Raw genomic sequence first — 11896 nt, 5'->3', positions numbered from 1 at the left:
TTCAGCCTGATTACATGTCAGATTTGAATTTTGGTAGGTCAGGAGGACAGCAGGTCCAACTTCAGACTGGATGCTCTCACCATTACTATTTTCCAAACAGCAGTACGTCCTACATCAATGTTAGCTTTGCCAGGCTTAGGTGTCAACTGCAATGTAATCCTGGTGAAGCTGACATAAAAAGTAGATAAAACAAACACTATATACATTCATAACAAACTGAAAAGTTTTCCCAATGATGAGAGTGAAAATAAGTCTGGACTACACTTGACTGATGAAAAATAACACATCCTGCCCCACCTTGTAACCATTAAGATACATTTTTATCTGCTTTTACCACTATGAAAGAACAACAGACAAAACAGGAAAAGCTCAGGGCCAACATCTTTTATTCCTTGAATTATCAGGGAAAAGTTATCCAGAAAGAAAGTGTAACTTTCCAAGGAGCAGAGAGCATCTCAAACAATATGCCTTATTCCCCATTCAGCTGTCAAGGTTTTCTCAAATTACATAATTATAAGTACTGCCCAAAGCAGTATCCATCTTATTATTTTTTATAAAACCAAAAATAATTCAAACCGTAAATGATCACTATTTATTAAAACGTGTTTTTCTTCAGCTGTAAGCACAGTTCTGAATATCAGGTGAGGCAGTAAGGAACGTAACTGCTGAAGAGATATAAATAAAAAATAAAAGCATTTTAAGAGTCTTCTTCCATAGCCACATCCTCTTGTAGCTTCTGCACCATTTTGTCCTCCAGCTGTTTTGGTGTGCCTTCAAAGCAAAGAAAAAAATAAATTCAAGATGTCTCTCTAAACCCAAATAACTGTTTCTCTTTGAACAACCTATGTGTCTATTCTAGGTGAGACAGCCTACATATATTGCTTAAAGAGTTGTTTAGGAGTAAACCCATCAAGCTTACAAGTATTCATTGCTAACCTCCATCACCACCTAAAACTACTGAAGAATTGTTCTATGAGAAAAACCGATGCAGTTTTTACGCAAAATCTGAAATGCAGTCACCGTGTACTTTCACCTAGTATGATGAACTTTGATACAGCTGGCAATACCTAGCAGAGCCTTGCAAAGGACTATAAAAATGCATTACTTTTAACAGATCAATGGCCTTCATACATTAGTTTTTATATAAAGATTTAAGCCCTCCTGAATGCTATGTTGGATGGCAATAGAGTTATCTCTCAATAATACTACCAAAAAGAAAAAGAAAATAAAATCCAGGATTGACATTTGATTCTGCTTTGTTTAAGGCCCATCAGGAACTGGAAAACACTGAAAAGGGAGCTGTTGTTTGACCAACAGATGTACTATCTGCTATTGTGCATCATTCATTTACCATAAGCAAAGTCAAACCAAAGAAATAAACACTCAGGTTTGTTCTTCTGAATTCAGACCTTTCTTCTCTTTCTTCCATCAAAAAACAAGGGACAGATTAAACCAAAGTTTAAATATATCCTGACAAAACCTTGTTTCACATATATACAATCTTAGACTATAGCTAATGCAAACTGGAAGAAAAAACACAGAATTCTAGTTAACGTCTAATAATACGTCACATCTACAGCCATGGAAACAAAATCACTAGTAATTTTTATAAAATAACTACCAATGGGAACATTTTTAACTTCTCTCCATTACTCTACTGCATTAACTCTATTTTAAAAAAAAAATCACCTTTACAATCCACTTTTATCAACATCATCTAACACAAGCTAGTACTTGTAATAAAGAGTTTAGAAATCAGAAAATTATTTAAGAGAAACAGGTTTCTCCAACTGAAAAACTCAGTTCACTAACAAAGAATATACATTATTATACCTGAACTAGGCACAGATTTTAGTGAAAATTTGTAAAATCACCATGGTATTTAAAAAAATGTTAGGCTTACACTGAAGAAACAGTATTTTCCTGTAAGTTTCATTATACACAGTTAACTACAAAAAAAAACTACTCTCACAATTAGCTAACAAATTCAAAAAGTAGAGTTTAACTACTGTATTTTCTATCAATTAGTGGTCCAGTCTGCTGAGTTCAAATAATCAATTCAAAGGGAAGACTTAGGTAAATGTACTGGTTAACAAACATGCAGTTCAGAGAGTACCAAGTATTGAGTGCAGTTTAAAATACTCAAATAAGGAAAAGAAAGGATGAATGCAAGACTACATAAATAAAAAGGGATGTTTGATTCACAACAAAGATACTGTTTACATTTAGTAGCAAGAGCTATTCTCCATATTCAATAGACAAATTAACTGTAAGAAAAAGGCACAGGATTACTGATCTGTAGAATTAGTCATATAAAAAAAAAATCAATATTCATCATAAAATTGTATACACAAGTTAACCTAAGCAAACGAGGTAAAGCAAGTTCTTACCTGCATGTGGAGCACGAAGAAGGTGGATATTCTGTTTGACTTCTCTGATGTCTTCTGCCTTCTGCAACTCTTTGCTCTTCTTTAATCTGGGGAGGGGGAAAATTAAATTTAACTACCTTCAAAGAGGAGATGTATGTTTTCATTTTAAAGCATGACACACATCTTTAGCTAAAGGTATGTAAACTGTAAATAACTATGATTATAAGGAAATGAAGGTAAAAAGTATTTGAAAACCAATTCAAGCATATACTGGATACAAAACCAGAAAAAAAGCCAGCACTATATCAACTCTTACCAGAAATTTGTTTAAATCTAAGAGTCTATATTACAAACAAGGAAATATAACTTATTATCATCAAGTGTCCAAAAGGTACATTTCATTGGACAGCCAATAAAGCATAGTAGTTTGGTAGCGTAGTAGAACCTACTCAAACTATTTTACCCCATCACTTGTACAACTGTGTATGTACAAAGCAAATAACCATTTAAAACTTTTGATCATAATTTCTCTGGAAAGTTTGACTGTCTAATACAGATTTGTGAGAGCCCCCATAATACAAATACTTCTCCTCACCTGTTCATAATAAATCTAGCTTGGCGTTTTTGCTTTATTTCCTCCACTCTCTTCATTGCATCAACTGAAATAAAGCAGAAGTTGTTTTAAATGTGCTTACATACCTCCAGTTGAAAATGCACACTGTTTTGCAGAGCAACGCTACCAGTATTCCATAATACCAATGTATCAGAGGCAACTCTTATACTATAAAGTTATTCCTTCTTCAAACAGCAGAGTAGGGGAATATTCTATGTACCAACTATCATGAATTGTATTTTAAAACTTATTTATGCTTCCACTTTTGTGCCTACACATATTTTCTACAATTAACCATCACTACAAGTTGCAAGTTACTACCTTCTCCTTCGTGGCATTCATTCATTACATAAGCAACTCTTCCATTTTATAGCAACTGATTTATTAAACAAACTGAAGTGAAATGAGCGGAAACAAAGAAACAACAGCATCAGTATAAAAGGCTTACACTGGGAGACTCTTAAAAAGCTGGAGAACCACTAACGTTTTTTGAAGATAATAATTCGAAATAGAGGAATTCTGCAGCTCATTTTCTAACCAGTTTCTGAAAAAAAATTAAATCAAGTAAAACTCCACACCTGTTCACAACTCAAACCTCCTCCACACATAAGAGTTTGGTCATGATTCCAGTAATTTCAAACACAATGACTACAAAGCGTCACTGTTCTAAGAAGTCTTCTGAAAACATGTTCATGTAGAGTAAAAGTTCACTTCCCATAGTTCATCTTTTGTTTTGTTTTTTTTCTAAAATGACTCACCAGTCTTGTTCCACAACTCTCTCTGGTATTTCACTGGTTCATTTCTACGTTTTTCAAACTCAAAAGAATTATCCTATATTAAGAAAAAGTAAATATAGATTATACATAGAAGCATATTTAGATCAATACATTCTTACTATAGCACTCACGCATATAACAATATTTTATGTGATTTTTTTTTTCCCCTTTCAGAATCTCAGTTCCTATACTTTAACAACCTTTAGAGATTACTAAACTAGAAGGAAATAGCGTGGAGTGTTTGACCTCAAAGTGTCAGAAGTCACAGTGATTTGTCTGAAGAGACCTCTTTGCCAGAACATCTCCTTCGGCTATTTTCTTTTTTAGCAACACAAAAGGACAGAGAAGACCAATGCAGAGTAGGAAATAGAGAGCAGACTAGACAGGTGGAAGGCAAAATTGAAAATGTGTAGAGTCAAAAGCATTTAATGCAGGTCAAGTAAGTTCTACTCAACAGCCTGTAATTTTGAAACAGTTCAAAAAAGAAACATTATTTCATTTTAAGAATATTGAAACAATATAAAGTCACTTGAAATTGTGAAATATTTCAATTGATGACATTGTGGTGTTTAGGGCAGCTGGGGGTTTTTCTTTTTGTTGGTTTTTTCCTTCCCAAGAGTCTAAGATAGAAAAACAGTTTCCTGGGTTTTTTTGCTAGGCATACATCAAGCAAAATATCTGAAATACAAGCTGTAGAGCACACAGTACACTAACATCTACGTGCCGTTCTTATTCTTAAAAAAAAAAAATAATCTGGTAATCCAGATCATCTGATTGTGCAGAAACACAAATACCAAACGCATATGTACAGAGGGCAGAAGATTTATAGACGACAAAAAAAGTGTCTTGATATGGGAACCGCCACGTATAACCGACGTAGACACCTGATACACGGGCTTCCACACGGAAGCTGAAGTTCCAAGCTTCATGCAAGCTAAGTGAACAACTCTCTCTGAAGAAAACTCTCACATCCTCTTCCACAATCCCTCTTTTTTCCACTTAATCCATCCTTCGTGCTCGCCTAATTAAATGATAACGCATTGAGCTAGCTAACCCAACCTGTCTGCAGCTGGAAGAGGCTAGATTTCTGCCATTTTAGTGTATGGCAGAATGTAAAGTGTAAACCAGTTTAACTTCTTACCACTGTCAATTCTTTGCCAGCTGCTTTCCGGAATGCTTTGGTCCATCTCATCTTTCTGGGATTTCGCTTCTTTTTAAAGTTTCTGTGGCATTTTGATTTGCAGAATCTAAATATCTTGAAGAAAGAGGGGAGGGGAAAAAAAAAAAAAGAAAAAAAACACAACTTACAGTCAAATCATGTTATTCCTGCCCCATTGCAAGCATATCAAATACCGAAGCTTCTCTACTGCTCACTGAACTAAAAATATTGAAATTTGAAAGATGAATGTCATTTTCAAATATAGCTATTAACAAACAGAACTTCAAGCACTATTCTTGTTTTTTCATTATAAAGTCATTTTCACAGTTGTCAGGGACATGCACAAGTACTTACAACTAAGCTGATTACAAATAAAATATATCGGAGTTGTGAGAATTATCATCTGTAAAAAAACCCTATAAAACTAAACCTGTCCTATGAATAAACAATTTTCTATACCTATCAGCACTTTTTAGATACAGTGCCATCCTGACAACAACAAAAAAACCCTCACACCTCTCATGTAACGTTTTTCAATGCAATACACATACATACACACACACCAAAAAAGTCTATCTTCTGGAATGTAGCTTTAAGCCTTAAAGAATACCCTGCAGCAGGAGTCTTAAGCACATTAGTTAAGTCCTGGACTGAATTTACTGAAAGCTGTTAAAGCATATATCAAAACATTCTAACTGTGCTTTTTTCTTTCCCCTCCTTTCCATTTTTCTACATATTCTACAGAATGCTAGACTCATTGTAGGCACCTGCCACTGCTCACCATGGAAGCACCTTATGTTCATCCAGGTGATGTTTTCAGGCCCATTAAAGATGCATAAAAGAAACTTCACTATCCATACTTGATATTTCCCTTCAATTAGTATTGAAATTATGTAACTAAAGGCCAAGCTAAAGAACAACCCCCTATCCCAAACTCTCTCAAATCCAACAGACATTTTCCAGTCAAAAAGAATATGGAGCAAGATGGCAGTAAGATAAGACCACCAGGGCGGGGAAGACATAATCATATCCCTATTTACAGTTCTTAATCTTCCCTGAATTTGTGCATCACTTTGAACTACCCTGGGCTGTCTAGTATTCAGAGCAGAGCTGAAAGTTTACTTAAGAATACTCAAAATTACATTTGTTATTCATGAGTTTTTGAAAACCCTATTTTTCTTCAACCATACTCTCCTTCCCATCTAATAGTCACTTCTAAAGAAAACAAATAGAAAATATGAAACCTCTAGTAAAGGTAATAATCTTCAATTGTTTTTTTCATTCTTCTATCATATTTTTTCACCTTAACTCAGCCAAATCTGCCATAGTATTTTGCTCTTTCATAGGTTATCTGTCCACAACTAACCTACTATTGTATTTTTTTTTTTTTTTTTTTTAAAACCACACACCTTGTGGCCATTTTCTAGTAAATGGAACTGTGTCGATCTACATCTACCTGTAAATTCCCAAATGCTGTGACTCAGCTGAGCAATACAGTTGAGCCAGTATTTGTTTTGACATCTGAGCATAGGAATGAAGCTATTTGTGGAAGCTTCATTTCACACTGGGGTCTCCAATGCCCTATAAGAGGGATAGGGAGCACAGCAGAGGCTGGGAAACGACACACAACATTTTATGTACAAAATTGTCACCATAATGTAAAGCCCGATATGCTATGCACATCCCGTTATGACAGCCTCAATTAGGCAAGTCACATCAGACATATGAGTCAGTCACAACTTTTAGTACAGTACCACAAGAGACATAAACCATCAGCTTTAGTACGCAGTGCCTGTGACCTAGACTGTTCAATCACTTGCTATTGATGTGAAGCCTCCAATTCTCCAAAATCAGAAAATTAAACAATGAAAGTTTTGCATTGCTCTGCAAAGCATACAATTTCTTAATAAAAACTGAAAACAAATAATTCAGCCCACACTCTTCCTGACAGCCGCAAGAGTTGCTAAATTACACTATCGCCCCGCACAACGGCTCCCACACAGCACACAAACTCGCGCCGTAGATGAGGCCACCCAGCACCTCCTCCTGAAAGCCAGCAAGGCTGGTGGGCTGCGACTATGGGGGCTCCAGCACGACCAGGGAAACGCTGCCTGCCGTCCCCGACCTCCTCAGACCAAAGGAAGCTCGGCAGGAGCATAAGAAGCTGCACCCCGGCCCGGGACAGGGGCACCAGCCCCAGGGTGGGGGGGGCGGTTCTTGGGCCTTGGCAACGGTCTGTAAGCGAACCGCGTGAGAAGGCGGACACAGCGCGTGTGGAGGAGAGGTTCCCGCCCCCGCACGGCCGGTACCTTTTGGGGCCTCCACATGCACAAGGGGAAGCCCCCCGGCACAGGCCCGGGCCAGCGCAGGACAGGTCGAGAGCGCCCGCCGCTAGGCCAGGCCCAGGCAGGCTGCAAGAGGGGAGCGGGTCTGGGCCCAGGGCACCGCCGCCGACAGGCGCTAGCCGCACCCTCCCCGCGGCGGGCCGGTACCTTGCAGTCGTTGCGCACGAACATGACGCCGTGGCCCGGGTAGATGGGCCCCTGAGCAGAAGTAGCACTTCTCGATCCGCATGGCCGGGCCCCGCCGCGCCGTCAGGCCCAGCCGGAAGGGCGCGCTCAGCTTGTACCGGAAGCGGCGGGCGCCGCCCCGCGAGATGCGCCCACGGCGCCCCCTGCCGGCCGCGGGGCGCCAAAGCGCCCGCCGGGGCGGCGCAGGACGCAGACGCTCCCCGTTCGTCCCGCCCGCCGGGGGAGGCTCCCCGCGCCCTCACAGGCCCGGCGAGGCAGGAAGGGCGCTTCGTTGTAGTGATTTAGTGGCGGACCTTAAACAGAGCCGCGTCTCCAACGCAGCGCCGCTAACCAGGAGCTTTAGCAGCCCCGACACAGGCACCTGGCTGGAAACAAGCAAGTGCTCGCTCCGGGTTTCCGGCCGAGCCAGCCCGACTTGAGTTCTGGGGGCGACGGAGCGACAGCCAGCCGTAACGCAGGCAAGCGACAGCCGTGTGAACTGCTTCCGCAGCAGGCACAGACACAACCCCCCCGCAGAGCCGCCAGGCCATTTCACATCGCATCGATAGTGATACTAACACCAGCAGCATGCTAGGTGTTAGAAAACGCACTCTGTCGCTGGGTATCTGGCACAAGAGCCAGCGGCCAGCCCAGCCCCGCCCAGGGCCCCAAACAGCTCATGTTGCACCAAGGACGTATAACAGACCAGGGCCGTATCTCTGCACCACCTACTCGCTGGGAAAACGGCACTTCCGATTGTATCAGGGGGCCGTGGAAGCCTCTCCTCACACCTGCTCCTCTGTCGCACAGTATAGGCACCTCAGGGACCTACCCTGCTGAAGAAACCAGCAGCCTGAAACTAAAGCGATGCCCCCAAGTCGTCTTGTAAATAGGATGACATAAAGCCTACCTGAAAAACAAAGAGCTCCTTTTCTGCACATGGTTGAAGAGACCAGACACAGCCACTGTTCGTGATCACAGTCTCTGCCAGACCGAATTGGAAATAGGAAAGACGGCTCCTGTTGGACATAAACCCCTTTACAGCACGACATAGGACTGACCCTTCACCTCACCAAAACCAGCATACTCCTGACTACATTCCCTCACAAGGAAAGAGATTCTGGAAGAATGTGTCATTTTTTAATTCGGGGATTTTGGTTTAACTCTTGAGTAGTAGAGTAGTGTAAGCTTTTCAAATTGGTCTTCATTTCTTAGGCAGGATTTAACCATTGTGAAACAAAAGGACCATGAAACTTATTATGTTTTAGCAAGATCTCCTTAATAAAACAGATCAGTCGTATATAAAATGTGGGAGATTACTGCTTCAAAAATGAGAAACTGGGCCACGCAGCCACCACATGAACAATGCTGAGACTATAGTTTGTGTGGAAGTTCTCACTGCTGTGCTTTCTTTGAAGCTGTCAGAAAGCTCCATTTATTGGCTGATTGGAGCCACAATTTCTAAATCATCATACAAACAGGTTACTGGGGGGAAAAGGGTGAGAAGAGTACCTACAAAAGCAGTAATATGCCAAAACCCACAAACACGCTACATTCACTCACCGGATATACACATCAGCCACATGCATGCTAACTGTAATCCATTATATTAAGAGCATGGTCCGTCCTTTGATGTCACCAGAGAGAATCCTGTTGAAAGCTGGAAGATACTCATGCTCATGAAAGTATTAAAAAAAACAAACAAACAACAACAAAAAAAAAAACACCAAAAAACAACCCATACACAGAAACAAAGTTGGGATGAACTATTAGACAATACTGCATCTTTAAAAGTAAGCTGACTTTTCTTTTTCCCAAATGACACTCTGCTTCCCTGAAACATACATTTATATCTTTGTATCGAAATTAAATACAAATTAAAATATTTTGTGATCAGTTTGTGTTTGATCCCCTCTGGCTTCTCATTATAAATGCAAAATATTGTTCTAAATGTGAAAGATGAATGAAGCTGAAATGGCTCAGTATTAACATAAGGATAGAGAACGTAACCAAGAAAGGAAAGGGAGTCAGACATAGTTTTTTAAATCTACAGCTGATTTACTCTAGAATTCAGGCAAATCACTTGCTGCTCCATTTCTGTATTTGTAAGATCCAAGTCTTCTACAGGGGAATTAATTTTTAAAGCAAACTTTGAAGTACTCTCTAAAACCGATGGCTCTGCACACATTACTCTAAGGAACGTATTACTCCTTCTGTTCCCCCCTCCTACAGAGTTACCTGTTTATTGTCAAAGGACCTAAATGCTAGGCTCTGTACCTTCCCAAATTTTTTGGAATTTGAGAGGGCTCTTCTCTCTGATCTTCAATCTTAGGATGCTGTCCCAGCTCAGTCTGAACCCTCCTCACCACATAAGGCTTTACCACCAGAATTCCATTTAAAAGAAATTAACTGAGTTCACTATTTGGTGAAAAATCCATGTGTTGAATTGCATGTGCCTTTAGGGCAGTTTTTGCTTTCTGGTTTCTAGAACAACAAAAAAGGCAGTCAGCTTGGGGCTATATTAAGAAAGATGGAAGGAAGAAAAAAAACCTGCTTTAGCACAGTAGAGTCACTAGCCTTATCAGCACAGCACTTGTCTCCAATCTTCTTGAAAACCAGACCTCAGCCACATCCTATTGCAGGAGACACAAGCTACACCATATGACTGGTGACTAGTACTCACACCCGGCCCGAAGGAACAACAGCTCCGAACTGACTCGGAGACAGAGAGCAAGATAGGACTGTGCAGGATATTAGTTAGTCTCATGCTCCATGTCAGAGGGAAGGCTCTGTGGCTGTGACAGAAGATGGCAACCCAGCTGATAAGAGGAAACAGTAGAATCACATACACAAAGCAATTTTATGAGGGAAGCTATGAAGACACCAAGTTTACAACTAGAGGCAAAACCAAATAGTAAACAAGTTTGCTTAGGTCTAGTGCTGCTGTGCTTTGGCATATGCAATTGCAATCCTTCTTTTTCAGTTTGATTACTTTTGCGTTTCCTGCCCATGTGACTTTTTTTGCCCATGGGCTGTATTTATTTCACTGAAGACAGCTTTTTTCCTGGCAGAGTACTGTATTGTGAAGTCTTTGGTGGCTTCTACAATTTAAACACTGTGGATTACAGACTGCCACCAACGCCTCCAGCAGACAGATGGGATGCAAGAGCACAGTGATACTACAAGTATTTACAATTGGATTTTTTTCCCCCTCCTTTTTTCATATCAAGGCACTAATCTCCTCTTCAAGTACAAGCCATTATGCTGTGGATTTGAAGTGCTTATTCCTCATCTAAAAAGGCAATATAGATTGAAGGTTGCTGGAGCCAGAATCCAGATTAATTATCAAAAAAGAATACATACTTCTACTCCATTAACAGTTATTCACACACAGAATTAAGTATCCAGCTGAAAAACAGCCTCGCTGGAAGTAGGGGTTTTGCAGCAAACTGAGTGGCTCATTTGTTTGATTTTTGACACAGATTACCAGAGCAAGAATTGTTTCACCAAACATCTCAACTCAATACCTTAAACTCACAGCAAAGCTCTCGTCAGCAAATATTTATGTACTTGTCCAAGTTTCCTAATAGAAGTAAAAGAACTGTCATATACAGCTCATATAAACTGTCATATATAGTCCTATAGAAGAACTGACAAATGTCAGGCGTGTGCATTTGTAGCATTGTGTTCACAGACCATATAATCATGTTGGTTGGAAGACACTTCTGGAAGTCATCTAGACCAAAGTCCTGCTCAAAGCAGGACAAATAAACACCAGGTGGCTCAGTGCCACATCCAGTTGAGTTTTGGGAGTCTTCAAGGATGGAGATTCCATAACCTTCCTCAGCTCCTGTTCCAATTTCTGACTTGTGTATGGTGTAATGTCTAATCAGAATTTTCTATACACCAACTTTTCTCTGTTGCCTCTTTCCTATCCTTGTGCTCTCTGAGAAGCATCTGGCTCCCACTTCTATATACCCTCCCATGAGATAGTTCAAGACAACAGAAAGGACACAGACTGATATTGAACTGAGACAACAGGAAATGTTACAATTCAGGTTCAACAAATGCTGACAAGGTTCAGATCAGAATCAACTATTTTATATTAATAAGAAATCCTAGGACAAAGCATCATAATGGAAATCCTTTCCAAAACTTTGTTCCACTACAGTTCAACATTTTTGTCTGACTCTGGATGGAAACAGCTTTTCTTGAAATAAGTTTCTCATCATATGAGAATTCTTCTTTGTTTGTTAAAACCAGTCCTAGACTAGTAAGAATAGTGTAATTCCCTGTCAAGAACACTTACCATGATTCTCATGAGAGCTAAAAAGGGAACAGAAGTTTTATCATAGCATAATTCAAGCAGATAAATCTTACGGCACATTTCAAAGCCTGACATCAAAGCAATTTTATGTAGACTCTCTTTATACAGTAAATAGTCACATATAATATGCATGACAAAAATA

General features: G+C 39.9%; 1 protein-coding gene across 1 annotated transcript; it reads right to left on the bottom strand.

Moving 5' to 3' along the window:
• Positions 1–369: 369 nt before the first annotated feature.
• RSL24D1 (ribosomal L24 domain containing 1) lies at positions 370–7506 on the bottom strand. The gene is given in 7 exon segments (XM_068410305.1): positions 370–771; positions 2391–2476; positions 2965–3028; positions 3741–3813; positions 4900–5013; positions 7410–7460; positions 7462–7506. Coding segments are annotated over 7 exon segments (492 nt in total). The 5' UTR covers positions 7492–7506; the 3' UTR covers positions 370–697.
• Between the last annotated feature and the right edge of the window lie 4390 nt (positions 7507–11896).

Source organism: Nyctibius grandis, chromosome 11, assembly GCF_013368605.1.
Source record: "Nyctibius grandis isolate bNycGra1 chromosome 11, bNycGra1.pri, whole genome shotgun sequence".
In the NCBI taxonomy this organism is placed as follows: domain Eukaryota; kingdom Metazoa; phylum Chordata; class Aves; order Nyctibiiformes; family Nyctibiidae; genus Nyctibius; species Nyctibius grandis.
Note: the sequence above shows the minus strand (reverse complement) of the source record. Positions and strands in the feature narration are given on the sequence as shown.